The sequence below is a fragment of the Nycticebus coucang genome, chromosome 17 (genome assembly GCF_027406575.1).
Source record: "Nycticebus coucang isolate mNycCou1 chromosome 17, mNycCou1.pri, whole genome shotgun sequence".
Classification (NCBI taxonomy): domain Eukaryota; kingdom Metazoa; phylum Chordata; class Mammalia; order Primates; family Lorisidae; genus Nycticebus; species Nycticebus coucang.
The window spans coordinates 14944375-14966775 of record NC_069796.1 but is presented as its reverse complement, the minus strand read 5'-3'; the positions used below and the strand labels follow the sequence as shown (position 1 = coordinate 14966775).

Genomic DNA, 22401 nt, shown 5'->3' with positions numbered 1-22401 from the left:
TTGAGTGATTCTCTTGCCTCAGCCTCCCAAATAGCTGGGACTACAGGGCCTGCCACAACACCCCGCCACTTTTTCTTGCAGTTGTCATTGTTTATCAGGCCCAGGCTGGGGTCAAACCTGCCAGCCTCAGTTTATGTGACCGACACCGTAGCCACTGTGCTACAGGCTCTGAGCCTATTTAATAAAATAAATAAAAATAAGTAAAATTTATTTTTAAAAAATTTTATAGAGTGGCCAGACATTAACATTTGGTTATCTTAAAGCCACAAATGCTTGCTAAATCAACCCACCACAGCTTCAAAGAATTCATTCTGTGTTACTAATGTTTAAAAGGTACATATTCTTCTTTGGGACATTCTGAAAGAAAAAACAAAAGACTGGAGGAAACATACCAAATGTGAACAGTTATCTGAGTGTGGTAGAATCTAGAATGGCCTGAGTGATATTAATACTTAAATATTTTCCACATAATCACAAAAAAAAACTTATTTAAAAGTTAAAATAAATAATTTAACCATCAGCAACTCTGCTAAAGAACATAATACAGCCACTTTACACAAGCCTTCTTCCTGTTTAGAAAACCCAGGGAATGACATATAACATTATGCTACATATCACACTTACTCCCAAACCAAATATCACTGTAATTTTGAACATTTCATTTCCTCTTTACAATTTAAAGCGAGCTCAAAAGGTTTAATTTTTTTATTTTTAAGAAGTAAGTCTTCAGGTGTACTCCACATAAAAACTGTGACCATATTAGAATTTGAGTTTTTCAATGATCCTCTGATATAAGGAATACCTTGAACTAAGATCTATTGTGGCACATGGTCAAGACTGTACATTTCTTTTCTTTCCTTTTTTTTTTTTTTTGAGACAGAGTCTCAAGCTGTTGCCCTGGGTAGAGTGCCATTGTGCCACAGCTCACAGATCACAGCAACCTCAAACTCTTGGGCTTACACGATTCTCTTGCCTCAGCCTCCCAAGTAGCTGGGACTATAGGTACCCGCCACACGCCCAGCTATTTTTTGTTGCAGTTGTAATTGTTGTTTAGCTGGCCAGGGCTGGGTTCGAACCTGCCAGCCTCAGTGTATGTGGCTGGCACCCTATCCACTAAACTATGGACGCTGCCCAAGACTGTACATTTCAAAGAACCATTCCTGACCTCAATTACCTCAGAAGCAATCTAAAATTATAGAGAAAAAAATTATATCTATTGAAAGTTAATAAAAAGGGAGTAGGGTGATAGCTACATTAATTGGCTTCCTTACCCATTTCACAAGGTATACATATGGGAAAACACCACATTGTACACTGTAAATATAGACAATTTTTATTTGTCAACTATACCTTCATAATAAAATTTTTAAAAATGCTTAAAATATGAAATACTAGACCATTGTTTGCCTACCCAACATCTACCCCTCTCTTCCATCTTTCCAACAGGGGATACATTTTATTCTTGTTTCTAGCCACGTCTTCAGCCCCATGGTTGGATTCTGATTAGGGTAAGCTATTAATGGTCTTCGGTTAAGTCAAACAGGCTGAAAAAAAGGGACATATTCCGGGATTGCAGGAACAGATCACCGACCCCTTCTGGATTGAATTGATTACCACAAATTCAAGGAGAATGACCAGCCTTTGGATAATAGTAATTTTGTTAACACTAAAGCAGAAAAAGAGAAATTGGATCTATAACAAAACCATTGATATCCTGAATCAAATAATTTTGGAACAACCTGTCTACTATTTTGCACTTCCTATCATGTACCCTAACGTAGCTCTTTTTAAGCATTTGAGTCAGGCTACATAAAATTTTTAAGTTATCTGGAATTTTCTTCTTATCAAAAAACCTAAAACACTGTGTGTTAATATGTATTAACACCTCAATACTCAGAACTGCTGATAATTACACCCTGATCACAAAAATAAATTTACAATCCCATCTGCCACACTGTCTTAAAAGTCACTAAAAAAAGACATCGGTTGGATGGCGCCTGTGGCTCAGTAGGTGGGGTGCAGGCCCCATATATCCAGGTTGGTGAGTTCAAACCTGGCCCAGACCAAACTGAAACAAAAAGTAGCCAGGTGTTGTGGCAGGCACCTGAACCAGCTACTTGGGAGGCTGAGGCAAGAGAATTGTGTAAGCCCATTAGTTGGAGGTTGCTGTGAGCTGTGACGCCACAGCAACCAAGGGCAATAAAATGACACATCAGTAAGCACAGATGCATCTTTCTTAAGAACTTTTCAAAAAGAAGAGAGTTACATATACTTTTAATACTCTATTTTCTATGGTAAAAAATTCCAAAAAAGAAAGAATAATCTTAGAGTTCCTCCTGGTGATGTCTGCATTTGGTTGACAAAAAACTTAATCAGATACAGTTTATAAGGAAACTGAAAAAATTCATGTATGTTACAGTTTAAAAATTTTCTGACATGCATAAATAACATAATTGTTTACACATGAGAACAATTAAGACAATTCATATAAAAGAAAAACCACTTCAGGCTGGGCGTGGTGGCTCATACCTATAATCCTAGCACTCTGGGAGGCCGAGGCAGGTGGATTGCCTGAGCTCGGGAGTTCAAAACCAGCCTAAGCAAGAGTGAGATCCCATCTCTAAAAATAGTTAGGCATTGTGGCAAGCACTTATAGTCCCAGCTACTTGGGAAGCTGAAGCATGAGGATCCCGTGAGCCCAAGAGTTTAAGGTTGCTGTGAGCTATGATGCCACCGCATTCTACCAAGGGTGACAAAGTAAGAGTTTTCAAACTCTGGATTAAAAAAACAAACAACCTCCCCCCACACTTTGTTAAAGTCATTCACGACAGGATATGCCATGGTACATTAACGCACAGAAATCACAACTCAAAATTGGATTTTTTGTTCTTGTTGATAGCTATATAAAAATGTATCTGGTTTGTAAAAATGTAAGTCTCAGTTATTTACAGTAATACACAAATATACTGTCAGGAAAATGTTAGAAGACTAAAGGTTATTGCTGCCAAGCAGCTATGGCTAAGCATCAATATAAAAAGACAAACCAAGAAAAATATTTGAACTTAGGTAGTCACAGTCCAAGGATATAGAAAGCAAAAACACAAGGGGATACATTCTGAGTCCATCCTTGAATTAATGGTTGACTCTGGTGGAAGTCAACCATTAATTCAAGGCTCAGTTTAGCAAAATAGGTACACGACTTCATGTCTCACACATAACAGCCTGGAGGCACAATCAAATCTAAAAATCTAGAGTATGAAATGGAAATCCACACCATTAAGAGGTAGAGATGAGGGCGGCGCCTGTGGCTCAGTCGGTAGGGCGCCGGCCCCATATACCGAGGGTGACGGGTTCAAACCCGACCCAGCCAAACTGCAACCAAAAAATAGCCAGGCGTTGTGGTGGGCGCCTGAGGCAAGAGAATTGCTGAAGCCCAGGAGTTGGAGGTTGCTGTGAGCTGTGTGAGGCCACGGCACTCTACCGAGGGCCATAAAGTGAGACTCTGTCTCTACAAAAAAAAAAAAAAAGAGGTAGAGATGAACATACTAGGTACAAGGTGTTATATCCTGAGGGAGGATAAACTAGGAAGGAAAATTCAGGGCAAGAGGGGAAACTAACTGGCAAATGATTAAACAATTTTCAAACTACTCAATGTTAAACCGTTTCTGTTAGACTCAAACCTCAGCATCCTGTCAGAGTCTGGAACTGTTAAGCCCACTCACACCGTTAGATATTGCTTAATAAATTAAACTCACAATTGCCAATCTTACTGGAAATATGCTTCTTGGAGACTTCTTTCAACTTAAAACAGAAATAGCACACCATTTTGTGCTAAACACATGAGTTTCTAAAACCTCTATTTCATGAAGGACTAAAGTTTAAGAGTTGGAAGGAAATTTGGTAAGTCAATTCTAATCCACACTCTATTTCAAGCTAGCAAATTCTAAGTGAATGCATTTAGAAAGTTTATATCCAAGACTTAGTGTTGACTGCTGGAGGTGACACAAATATGATCTTTCCCCAGATTATCTGCAAGGTTGGCTTTCTTACCTCATTTCAAACCTCTACTCAAATGCCACTTTCTCAGTGAGAACTCACCTGACCACCCTATTTTACATTTTCATCCTCATACTCCCTATTATTCTTACTTGCCTCATGTTTCCCACAGCATTCATTATGATCTAGCATGCTAAAATATTTAGCTTACTTCTTATTAACTGTCTATGCCCCTCCCACAGGAGTAGAAAGAAGTTATGTATGTTTGTTCACCTCCAGATTTTAAAACAGTGCCTGCACTGGTAGACATGAAATAAATATCTATTGCCATATTAAAGAATAAATGAATGAAAAAGAAAAGCTACCCTCAAACAGGTTATGGACTAATGGAAGAAGCAAATACATAAATAAATTAAATTATTCCTGAAAGACGAAAATACATACAGTCGGCAAAACCCAATTTATAAAAGACTAATACACAGAAACAACTTCTAGCACCCCACTTTACTTTCTTCTCTTATACCCTCTAGCTCCTCGTCCCCAGGAGCACTGTCTCTCACGCAATGGCCAAAAATGCCACCAGGGCTGCCACTACTGCCAGAACTTGCCTCTTCCCCTACTAACCTTCACTGCTACCTGAGTGAAGGTAAAGAATATTTCTGTTCCCATTGATGGACAAGAGAAAGATATATTTCTGGATTTCCACATTTTATGCACATAGTTAAATTCTACTACAATAGTGGTTACATTGATACTATAGATTAGCCAAGCGTCCTACTATTTTGAGTATTGTTTAGGTTTAGGCAATTTTTAAATTCTATTTCACTATTGCAACATGCTTTATTACACTGTGAATAAGGATCACTGGCAAAATGGTTAAAAGAAAAACTCCTTCAATAAAGCCTAGTATTACTGTATCATAAGCCAAGGGATATAAAGGAAAATTAACGGCATTTTTTTCATACACAAAGATCAACTAGAATTGTATCCTAGATTAAAGAATTAAGCAGAATCATTAGTATGTGAGTTAAACAAAATTAAAACCATACAAGAGAAGAAGAAAATATTCTTTAAGGCTAGCAAAAGCGAAAGGAGGAAATGAAGAGTAAGCTCAAGATTTCTCACTTCAACTAACACTTCCACAGATTGCATTATCATTTTAGGCAAATTGACATGTTCACATTTAATTTTTAATGGCAAGAATGACTTCCATCTGGGAGTCATATGCTTAAAAGTGTTGGTCTTGGCACAATTTCAAAAGCAAAATGAAGTTCATTTCTGGCTATAAGCAGAATGCCTCAATAAAACACAAGTTACACCTCACATTAATCCTACCACTGAAAGCCCAATTTTATGGGTTTCACCTCTGGTGAAGCTGCCCTCAGATAAGCAAAAGTGAGTGAGTCTATAGAACCCCTTCTAGATCATCAATAAACTATTATTATCTTTATGAGTTTAAAGCCTCCTGCACTTACCCATCTTACCAGTCAATATTTACACGTCTAAAAGAGCAGTTTTACAAACATTAAGTAGAAGGAAAGCTACATATTAGGGCAAATTCCCTTATATAGAAAATGCCAAACGTGAAACTGAAATCCTAACTTCCAAGTACAGAAATCATAGATCTAATTGGTCAACTACAAATGTGGCCAATTACTTAGACAGTAAATAATTTATAGCCAGCAGGTAAAAAGTCCCATAAAAACATCCGGTCCTCACTTCTCTCTCTTTAATAGAGACATCTGAAAGTCACAGAAGCAGGCAGGTGATCACGTGTGGAAACACACAGAACTGTACAAAGCGTGCATTTAGCTCGAGGCAGGAAGCCAAAGTTCCGGCGCTACGAGAGGATTACAGTGGAAAACGGCAGCCCCTCTGCTCGTAGGAGAGCAGAGCGGGGTCCACCTGGAAAAGGCTGGGAGTCAGGGAGGTGGGGCGGCGAGAACCAGCTCTGCACTGTCCTCCCGGGCTCCCGAGGGCACAGGCGCCAGGTGGGCTCGCGGGACATGGGTGGGCTGAGGCTGCTGGACCGGCGAGGGCCTCGCCCGCGCAGCCAGGAAACCACCCAGCCCACAGACCGGCGGAGGTGCCACCCGGCCAGAGCCACGTCGGAGGCTGAGAGCGCGACAGAAGGTGGACACCTCGCTCACACCCACCGGGAGGCTGACAGCGGAAAGCTCCAGGCGGCCGGGGCGCGGGCAGGGCCGCAACGCGCCAGAGGGGGTCGCTCTGAGGAAGCCGCGCTGGGCGCTGCCCGCTGCCAACGACTACCCCTCGCCCGGATCCGCGGTGGGCGGATACTCACGTAGGGCTGGTAGAACTTCGAAAGCCGCGGCTTCCCGTGGTTATTGAAGATGAGGATAGCCTTGATCATGGCTGGGCCGGGCCGACCGGGTGGGCGCTGGGGGCCAGGGCGGGGGCGGGCGCGCGAGCCTCGCCTCGGGATCTAGCCGGCGATCCTTCCCCACCCGCCCCCTCCCGCACGCGCGCGAGCGCGCTCCACAGCTGAGAGGCGGGGCCTGTGAGGGGCGGGGCCTGGGCGGGCAGGAGCGGAGGGAAGCGGAAACGCCTGTAGGTCCGAGCCCATTTTCCGAGGGGCGTATGAGCCCTTGGTGGAGTACGATGACGTTGCTCTTGGCCCGTTTTCCGAGTTTTTTGCTGAAGGAATGTTTTCAGTGTTATATCAACTTTCAGACGTCTTATACAGGTTCTGCAAGGAGGACTAGGAAGAAACCCCAACTTTCACTGTTGAGTTCCGTTCCCTACTTCAGCTCCTCCTTTGCGACGCTCCCCGGCTGAAAGCCCACCCACTACGCGCGCTCAGCTGCGACTTCCGCTCTCCCTTCCCAGCGAGCAAGATGGCGGAGGAGCAGGACTCGGTGCTGCAGCTACCTCCTTCAAGTGCGGCTGGAGGTGAAGGACTTACGGAGCTTTCCCCAGAAACAGCCACTCCAGATACTCCTTCTTCCGCTGCAGTCTCCCCGGGGACAGAGGAACCTGCTGGCGACACCAGGAAAAAAAGTAATTTTGAGAGCAGTTTCTGGGCAGAGAGGCGGAATGTTCTGATTGCATCGACGAGGGGTGTCGGCCAGGAAAGAAGCAAAATTGAGAAGGGTCCATCCCAAAGGTGCCATTTGACCAGTCCTTAGAAAAGAGGAAGCGCAATTTACGATTTTCCAACTCTGAGTTCCTCTCAAAAAGTCATCTCGGCTTTGTTAGATGCCCTGTAGACATTTGGCTGCCACACCTTTTCACACTGGATTTTACTCTTCCTTTCAGTTGGCCAGACTGCTAGCTCCGAAAGTGGGAACTGAGTGGGATCTCGGTAGTGCCTTATATTAAACACAGGTGGTAATTATTCTAATAATGATTTAAGGTGGTAGGGCAAGGTGGGTTAAAATTCATGCCTTCCGACTAGTTCGCTTCGCCAACCCCACTGAGTGCGATTTACTCCTTAAACCAAAAACCTGAAATCTTAACCGATATGAAGAACGCTAAGGGAAAACCGAAGGCATAGGCATTGCCTTAAGAAAAAAACATTTTGGAATCCTCCTAAGGAAGTTATTTCATTGCTTGAACTAGCTTGTTTGCAAACCTTTATTGCTGGAGAATTAGTGTGCCATTGTAAGATAAAGGAGTTCCTGAAGTTAATTATTCTGAAGCATACCATGTAAAGTTAAGAGTTGCCTTTTCGTGAAACAAAATAAACATCTATTCGAAGAGGAGGTTCTGAGTCCAGAATCTTAAAATTCCAGTGATCTCTGGGCCTTTTCATCAAACTTTAATTTGATGCTGTGGAGGATTTCTCTCCCAGGACTATCCCCCAAGTTTCATCCCCTTTAAATAGGACTGCCATTTAAAGAATGGGGAAAATTACTGTCATTTCCATTCATTGCACTATGATTATTTCTATAGTAGTCACTAGAATCTGTCTTAAAACGAATCCCACGCTTGCACCAATATTTTTTTTGCATTTTCTTCCCAATTTATCATAAGCAGGAGAAGACTTTCAAAGGGTTAGCTGTTTTAAGTTCCAGCAATCTTAGTCAAAAGCTTATTATTTGACCCTGACAATAGCTGTGTAAAACAGGCCAAAAAAAGCAGTGGCTTACAACCCATATATTGTCTGAGGGCATGTTTTCTTTGCACAATATTTTTTGCAGCTTGACCTGGCGTTTAAAATCAGATTTTGATTTTCTGGCTCCTGTTAGCATTTGAGTTCACCTCCCCAATATAAAATTTAGTTTCAGGCTATTGATTTTCTAACCTGAGATTGTCCTCAAAAACGAGGGCGTCTTGGCTGGGCACTGAGGCTGGCAGTTTCCAACCCAGCTGGGGCCAGCCAAACAAACTGTAACAGAAATAGCCGGGCGCTTGTTGTCCCAGCTACTTGGGAGGCTGAAGCAAGAGAATCACTAGGTTGCTATGAGCTGTGACACCACGGTACTCTACTCAGAGAGACATAGTGAGACTGCAAAAAAAAAAAAAAACAGGGCAGTCTGATGAGAGAAACTTAAATTTGTTGAAACAGGCCAAAATTTTGGCCCTAGGACCACATTTGTTCACTTGGGGGAGCTATTGAACATATTAGTGCCAATGCCCTACTTCAGAACGATTTTGCTTTGTGTGGACACCTGTATTTTAAGTATTCCCTCAGTTGATTCTAATGTGTAACCAAAGTTCAGAACTACAAGCAAATTGCCTTTAGAACTTAAGAGAGTGCAGGTATAATTAAAGTACTTTTCCTGCTCAGGCTTCTTGCCCTCTCTCTCTTCTTCAGTATTTTATCTCTTAATATTTCTTCCTTTCTTGAAATGCCTAATTGCATTAACTGAATTAATAATATCCCATAGGGGTTAGGGAGCAGGGAAGAGAGATGTCAAAGGCTAACCAAAATCTCTGTTATCCCCAGATTTATTTCTGTTCCTAAAATAAAGAGTAGTCTACCTAGGGTAATCAAGTAGTTATTTAGCATGGAGATAAACTGTGCAACAGTTGGTTTAGGTGCCTTCATTTTAGGAGTTAATGTGAATAAATAGATATCTGACCCTATAGAGTCCCAACTTTTTAATACCCAGAGGATGGGGCAAGAAGGATGTAAAGAAGAAACTTTAGGGGGCAGCAGTATAGTCTTTTGTTTTCAGTGTTTTTGCTTTTGATTATAGTTCTTTTATTAAGCACAATTACTTAAAGAGACACCCTTAATATTTTGAAATACGTGAAGAGGCAGATGCATAGTGTTTGGGCTTACATAATCTGTATTTTGGATCATTGAAACCTATGGTTTCTCTCTAAAACTTTTTGGCCCTTGGTTATTGTTAATAACTTACTGTTTTAATTTGAAAAGGTGATAGTTACTGAAAGCATAAGTAAAACCAAATAATTCCCTCTAATGTTACTACTGAGAAATAACATTTTGGTACATATACTTTAAAATTTAGGCAAGTATGTTTTTGTTGATGGTTTTAATCACTGTTAATGGCTGCTTAATCTTAAGTTTCAAGAATTGTGAGTTATATGCTAGATACTGTTTTAAGCATTTATTCATTTAATTCTCACAACAACCCTACCAAGTAGGTGCTATTATCCCCATTTTACAAATGGAGAAACTGTAGCATGGGAAGAGCTTATTTAGAAATATTTATACATTAGAACCTCCATAGTTGACCACTTCCCTACATTGACCACCTCCTTTAGTTGACTTAATTTTCATAGACTGGACATGCACCACATGTAATCAGTATAGTAGACTTAGTTCTTTATGTTGACTAGTTTGTTGCAGTCCCTTGGGTGGTCACTTTACAGAGGTTCCACAGCTGTATTGACACATACATGTGATGCATATCTGGTCTGTGAAAATTAGGTCAACTTGAGGTGCTTAGCTATAGAGGTTCTGTTGCATATATATGTATATCCCTAGCAAGTGGCAGACCCAGGATTTCAGGCAATTTAGAGTACGTAGTCTTCACTACATTCTATCTTAAGAGTTTAATATCCTTGTTAGATATTTAGGTTTACTGATTTTTTACTATAAAAATAAAAAATGTCTAAATGGAAGTAAAATCATTCTAATTAAATCTTTATACAGCTTATATTTTCTTAGACTAAATTCCTAAAAGTTTTACTGAATCAAAGTGTATCTTTACATATGGGGATCTGTATTAACATATTGCTTTCCAGGAAGGATATACTGTTTTATTTATATAATCTCAGCAGTAATATGATCTATACAATTATTCTGCTCTTTCTCATTTGGTCAGTGAAAAAGGCCATCACGTTATTTTACTTTGCAGTTTTCTTCATATCTTTATTGATTATTTGTATTCTCTTTGGAACTGCTTATTAGGTTGAAACACATCTTCATGGATTTTCTCCATGAGGAAGGAGAACTTTTTAGAATCAAGAAAAAGAAATAATGAAAAAGACTCTTACAGTTTTTATATCTCTGACATATCTTCAGTATCTTAAGTACATGAAATATATGTAGATTAAAGATTAAGGTTTTCTAAAGCCTTTTATATCACATTCTCCTTAGATGTTTCCATGTAGTTGTCAGTAATTTATTTTTCTTTTGCAGTTGATATTCTACTAAAGGCTGTGGGAGACACCCCTATTATGAAAACAAAGAAATGGGCTGTGGAGCGAACCCGGACCATCCAAGGACTCATTGACTTCATCAAAAAATTCCTTAAACTTGTGGCCTCAGAACAGTTGGTATGAAACCAGTGGCGATCATTTTACTATAGAAATTTGCAGTAGTTCTTATGCAATAGTAAATAACAGTTGTTTATAGAAATATATATGGGGCCACAGATGTTACTTTTTTGTTATACTCTTTATCTTTTTATTGGTAAAATTTACTTTATGAAAAGATTCTCTGGGGAATCCTGAAATAAAATGAGTTTTAGATTTGCTTTATAATGTGAACCCTTTTTTTTTAATCCACTGTATTGATAGGTTTCCTCAGAAAATCATTGAATGCCCATGCAGAAAAATCTATCATAGAACATTACATTATCTGTACCTTAGCACAGAAGTTTGTTTTGTTACCAGCATTGCTTTTTTTCCCTTTTTTCTTGAGATAAGTAGTGAATCTTTGCCACACGTACATATCGTGAAAGAACTAAGAGCTATACTTATTTCATTTTGTAGTATATGTTAGTGAGCACTTCATGATGGTTGGTGTAGTAGGGATTAATACTTTAAATACCACTGGTTTTGAATTTGATATCTCGACTGTAAAAGTACCAGACTATATTATTTACAGATAGATCACATTCTTGATTATCATTAACTCACCATATGAGTTGGTAAGTAATTGAAGAATTACTGTCTTTGAAGTACAAATTAGACATTTGTATGTGTGAGTATGGGGGGGTGACATATTCACCAGTGAGCGCAGGAGTGAAAACAAGTAAGATGGTAAACTAATCAAAGTGGGGCCTGTTAAACTTCTTAGTAAGGAGCAAACAACTGACTTATTTAAAATTTTGGAAAAAAAAATAAATAAAAAGAATTTGGCTTTGAGTTGCTCCAACAAAAAGTATATTGGTTAAAAAATAAATGCAAGAGAGCGGCGCCTGTGGCTCAGTTGATAGGGCGCCGGCCCCATGTTCCGAGGGTGGCGGGTTCAAACCCGGCCCCGGCTGAACTGCAACCAAAAAATAGCTGGGCGTTGTGGCAGGTGCCTGTAGTCCCAGCTACTTGGGAGGCTGAGGCAAGAGAATCGCTTAAGCCCAGGAGTTGCAGGTTGCTGTGAGCTCTGTGATGCCATGGCACTCTACCGAGGGCCATAAAGTGAGACTCTGTCTCTACAAAAAAAAAAAAAAAAAAAAAGTAAATGCAAGAGAGATTAATCACTAGAAATTCTTCGAGGCAAGAGTGGCATAAAGCCAGGGATCCTTCCAGGGAAAGTTGTTTAGGAAAAGTATTGAAAATAATTGGTAAGAATGTCGTATAGAATTTAATGGAAGAGAGAATGTCAAAGATAGGCAATAGATTTTAGTGTTGTCTGCATGCATGTGGTGGCTAAACATTCAGAAAGCAGAGGATGTTGCCTAGAGCTCAAGTCTAAATGGAAAAGTCAGAGGAATGAGAATATACACTTGATAGAAATGAGCAGAGGCTGTATCACTACTAAAGATGTAACTTGAAGACTTGGTAAGGTAAGAAAACAGTAGTACCAAGTAATTTTTTTTCTCTTTTTTATTAAATCATAGCTGTAGTACTAAGTAATTTAAAACATTAGTTTTAGAAATAAAGAAGAACGGCAGCACCTGTGGCTCAGTGAGTAGGGCGCCGGCCCCATATACCGAGGGTGGTGGGTTCAAACGCAGCCTGGCCAAACTGCAACAAAAAAAAAAAATAGCCGGGTATTGTGGCTGTCGCCTGTAGTCCCAGCTACTAGGGAGGCTGAGGCAAGAGAATCACCTACACCCAAAAGCTGGAGGTTGCTGTGAGCTGTGTGACAACATGGCACTCTACCGTGGGCGGATAAAGTAAGACTGTCTCTTGGAAAAAAAAAAAAAAGAAGAAAAGTCTTCTGATGTAGCAACAGTAGACAAAAATAGAAGAAAAGATGAAATGATAGTATGTCTTATATTAGTGTTAGAAGCTTGAAATTTTGTATTGCCTATTTTCAGATAATATCAAGTATATTTACTTTTACGGTGTAAAATTGCCGTCAATCACTAGCTTTAAATTAAAGCTTCCATAATTAATTTGATTATCCTTTTCTATTTAAGCGATCAGAAATATAAGAGTCATTTTGTTACTTTCCTAAATTAAATTAAACTAGAATTTACATTTTCTGACTTATCAAGCAGTCTCTCAATCTTGGCTTGTGTCTAACAAAATGGATGTTAAAGGGAAAAAAGTATTAGAAATTCTGGGAAGATAGCAGTGGTATCAGAAAACATAGTTGAATCTCTCATTTTCCAGAAGAAAAATAAGTCAATTAAATAGCAAACTGAAAACCTATGATTAATATTTATCACAAAACAAGGTGACAAGATATCCTCATAAACCCGAAAACACATGGGTGGGGACAAACCCCCAACAGCCACAGGAAGCAACTGTGGTGGAAAAAAAGCAACCAACAGGGTTAGCATCTGACAACACTGAGAAAAGGAGAACCTCAAAATAGCTGACAGGCCCTCTTGAAAGCAGAGTGAGCAAATTTGAGATACAAGCTAAAACTGAGGGGGAGTTTGCCCTCTGCTGTAGCAGGTGATTACGTTTTTCTGCACTAAGGAGTACTAACAGGCTCAAGGTCTAAAAATCACATAGTATGACTCCCTTCCAGGACAGGACCCCATACTAAGGAAAAATTACGGGAAATGAAATGAAAATTGAAGAGGGTAGAGATGTGAGAAAGGAAAGAGAAAGACCAGATCAAAGTGAAGGGGAACAACTTGGAAAGCCCAGGAAGCAGACCTTTATATTTTTGAACACTGTACATAAAAAAAACAACAGAACAGGGAGTTTTGTGAAGTTGGAAAAAACTACTCATCTTCATTCTGGAAGTTTAAGAAAACTAATTTCACATAAAAATGAGCAACAGGGGCTCGGTGCTTGTAGCACAGTGGTTACCGTGCCAGCCACATGCACTGAGGCCGTCGGGTTCAAACCCAGGCCAGGCCAGCTAAAACAAGGACAATTGCAACAAAAAAACAGCCAGGTGTTGTGGTGGGCACCTGGAGTTTCAGGTAATTGGGAGGCTGAGGCAAGAGAATTGCTTAAGCCCAAAATGGTATAAGACATAAAAGAACAACATAAATCAACATTAGTAAGACAGGAAGTATTAAGGTCAAATCCTGTATGTGTTGCGAGGAAAAAGGTAAAGCCTAACAATATCCCTAAAGACAATGAAATCGTGCCAGAAAAATGGCCTATAAGACCATTCAAAAACTGTAACTTTGAATTTCAAAACAAGCTGAAAGATACTAAGAAAACGGTATAAGACATAAAACAACAACATAAATCAACATTCATTTCTAAGACTTAGAAATGAAGTGACAGCTCAGGGAAAAAAAGTAAAAGAAAAATTATTTTAGAAATGGATGCTTAGGCTGCCCTGCTCCCCAGCCAGCTAGTGTCTGCTACGCCTCTCGGCCCAGACTTCAGTAGACCTCACCAAAATGCCATCTCACATGGAGCACACCATGGAAACTATGATGTTCATGTTTCACAAATTTGCCGGGGATAAAGGCTGCTTAACAAAGGAGGACCGCAGCGTGCTCATGGAGAAGGAGTTCCCGGGATTTTTGGAAAATCAATAAGACCCTCTGGCCTTAGACAAAATAATGAAGGACCTGGACCAGTGCCGAGATGGCAAAGTGGGCTTCCAGAGCTGCTTTTCCCTGATTGCGGGCCTCACCATCGAGTGCAGTCGACTATTTTATAGTACACGTGAAGCAGAAGGGAAAGAAGTAGGCAGCACCCAGCAATAACTCTGCCCTGAAAAGTGTTCTCTCAAAGCATTGCTTCAAACATCTGCCCCACAGCTTCTCCCTATAGAAGGATTTCATGGGCAGATCAGGATCCTTAGAATATATACAAATAAAGTCCAACTCCCATTTGTCAGGCAGAGAAGAAAAAGTTAATTAAATGCCAGATGGGCTTTTGTTTTTTACATTGTTTGCATCTCCTTGCCCTCAATAAACATCCTTTTTTTTTAGTTCCAAATTAAAAAAAAAGGATGCTTAATAGAAGGAACATAAGAACAAATAAACAGCAAATACTGTCTTGAAAAACAGAAGGCAAAAATTTTTTAATTTTAAAAAAATGAAAGGTAAAATAAGTCAAAGAAAAACGACATATTTGGTATGAACAAAGAGTGAACATATGAATAAGAATCCCAAATCAAAGGAACAGAAAAAAATTCTCTAAAACTATAAGGAAATTTTTTTTGAGACAGTCTCACTTTGTCACCCTCAGTAGAGTACTGCGGTGTCACAGCTCACAGCAACCTCCAGCTCAACTAAAATAACTAAAGACATCAATTAAAAGTCAAGTAATTTTAACAGCTGAGGCTCAGTGCCTGTTGTTCAGTGGTTAGGGTGCTGGCCACATGCGCCAAGGCTGGTGGGTTCCAAACAGGCCAGGCCTGCTAAAAACAAATGATGACAAAAACAACAGACAAAATATTCCAGTCTTGGGGCGGGCGCCTGTAGTCCCAGCTACTTGGGAGGCTAAAGCAAGAGAATCACTTCAGCCCAAGAGTTTGAGGTTGCTATGAGCTGTGATGCCACTGCATTCTACTGAGGGCAACATAGGGACACTCTGAAAAAAAAAAAAAAAGCTGAATCATTATTCAGGAAAACTACTTTTATCTGCCCGAGTTCTTGGATTTTTGGAAATTTTACGTTCTGTTTTTTTTTTTTTTTTTTTAAGGGACATAGTCTCACTTTGTCGCCCTCAGTAGAGTACTGTGGCATCACAGCTCACAGCAACCTCCAGCAGTTCTTGGGCTTAGGCGATTCTCTTTCCTCAGCCTCCTGAGTAGCTGGGACTATAGGCACCCACCACAACACCCGGCTATTTTTTGTTGCAGTTTGACCGGGGCTGGATTTGAACCCACCACCCTCGTTATATGGGGCTGGCAACCTACTCACTGAGCCACAGGCGCTGCCCATGGAAATTTTTCATAAACCCAAGGTGACTACATCTACTTTTAAAATAACAAATTATAAGCCCCTTCTCGTTTCAGCAGGATTGGTGATGATGACCTGTTATTTAACACAGAGCTTAATAGTATGCAAACACACTTCCAGCTTTATCTCTTTTAAACTAGTTGAATGGCTCTGAACCCGTAGCACAGTGGTTAAGGTGCTAGCCGCATACACTGAGGGTGGTGGGTTCAAACCCTGCCCAGGCCTGTTAACAACAACTTCAACAAAAAATAGCCGAATGTTGTGGGCACCTGTAGTCCCAGCTACTTGGGAGACTAAGGCAAGAGAATCACTTCAGCCCAAGAGTTGGAGGTTGCTGTGAGCTGTGACGTTACGGTACTCTACCAAAGGTGACATAGTGAGACTCTCCAAAAATAAGTAAATAAACTAGTTGAATTCCTTTGTTTTTAACTATAGTTACTTCAGTTGTGAACTCTTGTCACAAATCAGATTGAATTCCTTTTCTCCACCTGTTCTGTCCATGTGGGCATTCACACTATCTTACTTTGTCTCCTTTGCCTACAAAGTTCTAATTACTACTTTCTTCAACTGATTGATTCTTCTCATTCCTCAGGTATCTCTTCCAGGAAGCCTTTCCTCACTCTTCTGGTAGGCTAGGCAAATGCTCCTTTGCTGTCTGCTGCATACCTCATTCGGTACACATTTCTCGTGTATATTTTTTCCTACTTTTACATGTTTGCCTCTCCAATAGTTCATAAGCTCTTTAAGGGGGGAGATCATGCTACTTTTCATAATTCCACACTTTATATAGTTTTCAGCACATCATAGATGGTTCTTGAATTTTTGCTAGAAAAAACTGTCATTGGGAGTCCTTCCTCTAATTTGTACTGTATCAAAAGAGTAAAATCAGCGTTCACTCATGGTTAAATTGCCAGGAACTATACACAAATTATATCTGTATAATAGGGAATTCATGTTATTACTTTCTGTACAATTTTTAACAATAATTTTTAATTTTGAGTTGTAGTCTGAGTATGTTGCCCCAGCTGATCCTGAACTCATACGCTTAATCAGCCCTCCCACTTCAGCCTCCCAAGTAGCTGGGATTGCAGGTGCAAACAACCACGCGTGGCATATTTCTGAAATTTTTTATGTTAGAACTATAATTAGCCTTAACCATGAATTGATATTTAAGTATAAACTATTTTAAAATAATTTAGTAATGTGTATTAAGTACATATACCAGACACTGATACTTAGTATATATTATTTCATTTTATCATTCCAAGCCAACTCAAAAGTTATAGGTACTGTTATTTTCCAAATCTTACACATTTAAGGAAACAGGATAAAAAAATGTTACATGTATTCCAGGGCAAGACATGATTGCAAGAGGGACTTAACAATGCAATCAGTGTAACCTGGTTAGTTGTACCCTCAATGAATCTCTAACAATAAAAAAAAAAAGGAAAAAAAAGTGTTATATGTAGAGGCAGGATTCAAACTGAGATCCTTCTCAGTAGAACCTGTAAACTTAATGCACTATTTTGCCTAAGGGAGAAATGTTAGCAATATTTGTACCTGTTATAGTTGATCACAAAAGTAGTATCTAGCCAACTGTTCTGAAAGTATTTTTTAAAAACACTGTTAGGTCTAGAATATTTAGTCTCAGTAATTAATTATAGACATAAAAAGAAATTGAATATATTACGTTTGTTACCTACATATGTCTTGTTTTCCAAAAAGAAACTTATAAAAAGGCACTTTGACACTGTGATCTCTTGTTTCAGTATCTTCAGGGATTTTTTTTTTAAGTACTAGAAATAAACTTTCGTAAAAATAAACTGAAACATTGAACAGTGACTCTTTTAAAGAACAAAGTTCTAAACACATTAGGTTTCAATTATGATATATTTTTTTCTGCTTCATCTATCTGCAGGTGACTTTAGTGGAACCCAGCCTGAAGTTCAGTACCTTTGGAAGTTTTCAAAGGTGGTTAAGACCAAAAAGAAAACTCTGTGTGTCATACATATACCCAACAAAAATGAACAGAGTGTCTTAACTATTAGATTTATTGTTTTTTTCTGCGTGAAATTTTGTTAGGAGAAATTCTGTATTTATTGGTGAGACAATTTTATAATAATATAATTTCTTGAATAGCCCTTCAATAGCTATTTGTAAGAAATATTTTAAAGTTTTGTAGTTTTAAAATGTTAGGGACCACTAAGAACATTAGTTCCGTTACTTTATTCCTCTGGAAGAAAGATATGATCTTCATGAAGTTGTATTTCATTCAGCTGTTTCATGAAAATTAGAATGCTTTTAAGGAAGCTTTCTTTAATTCTGAAAACAAAGAATTTAAAATAGCTCACTGATTGGAACCCAGAAAAATGAAGGTTAATCAGTATACTATTAAAAATGAATCTCCTTTTTTTTCCCTTTCTTGTAGTTTATTTATGTGAATCAGTCCTTTGCTCCTTCCCCAGACCAGGAAGTTGGAACCCTCTATGAGGTAAAAAGTTACTGCTTTTACTTTTCTTAATGGAATATGCACATCTGTATAATACGTATACTGATCTAGTATGATCATTAATTCACATCTCTATTTTAAGAAGTAGCATGGCATGTTTGTCTATTTTGGAAAAAAGAAATGACTTTCTTGTTCTCTGTTACATCTCTAACACCTTGAACATAGTAGGATCCTAACTATAGTGATTGAAGAATCAAGGAATAAATTATACTTCAAGGTAATCTTTTATTTGTACTCTTAGAAAATAAGGTTCCCCTCATCTGTACCTTGTTTATTCTACATGATATATATATTTATATATATAGATACATATATATTTTTTTGAGACAGAGTCTTACTATGTTACCCTCAGTAGAGTGCTGTGGCATCACAACTCATAACAACCTCTTGGGCTTAAACGATTCTCTTGCCTCAGCCTCCCAAGTAGCTGGGACTACAGGCACCCACCACAATGCTTGGCTGTTTTTTTTTTTTGTTGTTGTTGTTTAGCTGGCCCAGGCTGGGTTCAAACCCACCTGCCTTGGTGCACGTGGCCAGCACAGTAACCACTGTGCTACTGGTGTCAAGCCTCTATATCATATATTGTTCATATAATTTGTAATCAAGATCTGCCTCCAGGAAAGTGAAGAAACTGTAAGCTCAAGTTTATTCAACATTCTTGGCAGTTTCATGGAAATAATCCGCGTGTACATGCTAATGCCACTTCTAGAAAACAGATGAAATTATATACAGTGTGGTTGGAGATGTGGGGAAAGGGACACAACTGCCCAGCCATACCTATGAGGCTTAAAGGACAGGTTTAATAAACATTTATTATTATTGATATGTATTTGATGTAATAGAAACTGGATCTTAAATAGCCTGCCTATCATAGAAGTAACTGATATATATATGAAAATTTATGATACATATGACTTATTTCTTCTTAGTTTCATCTAAAGATAACAAAAATTGAATTTGATTTGTTAACTTGTTTGGTTTGGTTTTTTTATAGTGTTTTGGCAGTGATGGTAAACTGGTCCTTCATTACTGCAAATCTCAGGCGTGGGGATGAACCATGAGAAAGACAGCTTACTACTTACAATGAATTTTCACGGCAGAGACAGCTCTGAAAAGTTGATACTTGTGGAAAAAGACTTAACAGATAAGATCTCTTCAGTGTGTGTCTACTGTGACCCATTTTATAAGAGAACATCGCATGAATGAACTCACAAAAATGTGATTTGTATTAATATACAAATCATCATAAAAGGTTGACTTTAGAATATATCTGTTGCTCCTATATGTGACTATTGTTATTGCTGCAGATCTGCCTCCACAGTTGAAAAGGAGACCAAGATGGTAAACTTCTTCATTGCTGGTTCTCAGAATTACTGAAATTATTGTTTATAATTAGCACTTAACTGATTTTTTTCTCCAGCAGTAAAATTTAATTTGCCACAGAGTTCTTTTTTTTTTTTATTAAGAGAACTTCAGTTCATTGGAGATATGGGAAATGCACATTTATGTCTACTTGTAAAATTGCATTGGCCTGCTGGCTGAATACCTTAAATAATCCAGTAGAGGGCAGCCCAGCCGGCAGAAAGGATTTGGCAATTTGGTTTTACATCCTTGCCAAGTGATAGTAGGGAAAAAGGCTTTCCTTGTTGCTGCCCAGCCAGGAGAGCAAGCATGTTAGATAGACTTAAAGACTGTCTTAGAGAATATGCATAGTTTTAACTATTTTATTGGGAAACAGAATTTCATAAATTCTAGATAAGTGAATCTTGTCTAGCTTTTTTTAGTTCTATCAATTCATGAATTTTGAGTTCCAGTCACATAACTGGTGTTAACTCTGTCACTTACTTATATAGTGTCAAAAGGACTCATTGAATTAACATGGCAACATCTTATTTCATAATGTATTTTCCAACTTGGAAGCACTCAGTAATTGAAAAATAGTCCTAGTTTTTATGCATATTTCATGCCATGACAAAAAGTACCATTTTCACTAATGCTGTTAGACTAGTGAGATTTAACTTTTTTTTCATTCTCTATTACATTTATAATGCCATTATTTTTTAAATTTTTCCAGTAAATTGAATGTAATCGCTAGTAGACATGTACTAGAAAGGTAATGGTGGGAATGTTACAACTTTATTGACAGACTCAAGCTATGATTATGTCCCTTAAATCCCTGAATTCACTTTATGGCTAGTGATCTGCCACACACTAGCATTTAGGGATGAAGGTTTAGCATTTAGGTTCAATAGTGAACCTCGCAGTAATGAAGTCATCGTTCTCATTTTTTGCCCAAATGTGATTTTTTGATTTCCCTCGTACTGATGTCCCTGTTTAATAAATTAATAGAGCTGGGCGGCGCCTGTGGCTCAGTCGGTAAGGCGCCGGCCCCATATACCGAGGGTGGCGGGTTCAAACCCAGCCCTGGCCAAACTGCAAACCAAAAAATAGCCGGGCGTTGTGGCAGGCGCCTGTAGTCCCAGCTACTCGGGAGGCTGAGGCAGGAGAATCGCTTAAGCCCAGGAGTTGGAGGTTGCTGTGAGCTGTGTGAGGCCACAGCACTCTACCGAGGGCCATAAAGTGAGACTCTGTCTCTACAAAAAAAAAAAAATAAATAAATTAATAGAGCTAATAGCACTAGAATAATACAAGTTGAATTGTAAAATTTTAAGATTAGGGAAGAAATTTGTGTATATATATTGAAGGCTGCAAAGCATGCTATTTTTCAGTCGATTGAGTTGGATATGAAAAATATCTGTTCTTTTAGTTTTATCCATTTACAGTTTAATGAAAGAAGTGATATGTTCATATGCATATATATTTCACAAATAGCAAAAATGTATTAAATTTAATTTGTGTGTTATGTTTGCTACTGAGGTTTCAGATAGCAGACTATTGACTACCTCAACAATCAGAAATTCTGGAGTTTGAATTGGTAACATCAGTTTAATTATTTTGTATCAAAATAACTTGCTTATTAACACCGAGATTAGCTAAATATGCATTATTTTCTTCCCTAATAACCTTTGTGATTATATAGGACTTTACACTTCTCAAACCATATTTGCATTATTATCCCTTTATCCTTATCCAAAGAATTAATCATTCTGTGCTAAATTTTGAACATTTATTTGTAATCCTGGATCCCATAAATTGTTGGATAACTAGAACTTAAAACACAATTGAATCACAAATATTTTTGCAGGCATCTAGTTTAAGCTGTCTAAGTCTAATTAAACTTGCGGGGAGGGGACTAAACTTCTGATAGGTTATATTTAAATTTTTCATGTTTATAACTAGATGTCAGTAATGTCATGCTTTATTTGACTGTGCAAAGAGGACCCACAGCACACAAAATACATATGTATTAGACTATTTTGCTTTTAGTTTTAAAGTATCTATGCCAAAGACCTCCTAATGAGTCCTCATATTTAGGGGATAAGATGATGTTTCATCACAATGAGATTGGATACTTTCTGGACTCTGAGTTCTAGAAGTTTCAGTCCTAAAGGAACCTTAAATATCTAATCAGATTAGAAAACTAAGGAAGTAGAGGATATACCCCAGATTATTCGATTTTAGTTGTGGCTAACACCAAGAAAGAAAGCCTTGGATACTGCAGTGTGAAATTGAGAATTACCTTTCAGGCAGCTTCTGCTTCACTTTCAAAGGGTTATAATATTCTAAGTAAGCTCTTGGCACCATGAAAGCCTCATAAAGACCACATAATAAAAAGTATCCAGAAAACATTTCATCAGGTTTAGTCTTACGACTAATATTTCCTACAGCATTATTCACCCCAAAGTGGATTGTCCACTATTCCCCGAACACATCTCGTCTCTGTTTTCTGCCTCTATTGTATAATTTACTTAACACCTTTACCCCTTTGAAATCCTAACTCCTCTTAGGATGTTCTAATTCAGATATTTTTTACAGGGTGAACAGAGTCTTGCTCTGTTGCCCAGGCTAGAGTGCAATAGCGTCGTCGTAGCTCACTGCACCTTCAAACTCCTGGCCTCACGTAATACTCCTGCCTGATGTACTGAGTAGCTAGGACTGCAGGCACACACCTCCATGCCCAGGTAATTTTTGTATTTTTTGTAGAGACCAGGTTTCACTATGTTGGTCAGGCTGGTCTCAAAGACCTGGCGTCAGGTAGTCTTCCTCCTTTGGGCTCCCAAAAAGCTGGGATTATAGGCATGAGCCACCACACTGGCCCTAATTCAGATTTCAACTCGTTCT

At 38.7% G+C, this 22401-nt stretch overlaps 2 protein-coding genes across 5 annotated transcripts in view; one reads left to right on the top strand and one right to left on the bottom strand.

Moving 5' to 3' along the window:
* AP3S1 (adaptor related protein complex 3 subunit sigma 1) overlaps nt 1–6510 on the bottom strand; it is a 71839-nt gene extending 65329 nt beyond the window's left edge. For all 4 annotated transcript variants that reach the window (XR_008375164.1, XM_053566117.1, XM_053566115.1 and 1 more), the window contains exon 1: nt 6302–6510. Coding sequence is in view for 3 of the 4 variants with exons in the window: in XM_053566117.1 (XP_053422092.1) it covers nt 6302–6370 (69 nt within the window). In the remaining variant the exon portion in view is untranslated. The remainder of the gene's footprint in view (nt 1–6301) is intronic.
* Nucleotides 6511–6706: 196 nt separating this feature from the next.
* On the top strand, nt 6707–18140 carry ATG12 (autophagy related 12). The gene is made up of 2 exons (XM_053566113.1): nt 6707–7017; nt 18079–18140. The coding sequence occupies exons 1-2, from the start codon at nt 6855–6857 to the stop codon at nt 18138–18140; spliced, it is 225 nt and encodes a 74-aa protein (XP_053422088.1). The 5' UTR covers nt 6707–6854.
* Nucleotides 18141–22401: the final 4261 nt, after the last annotated feature.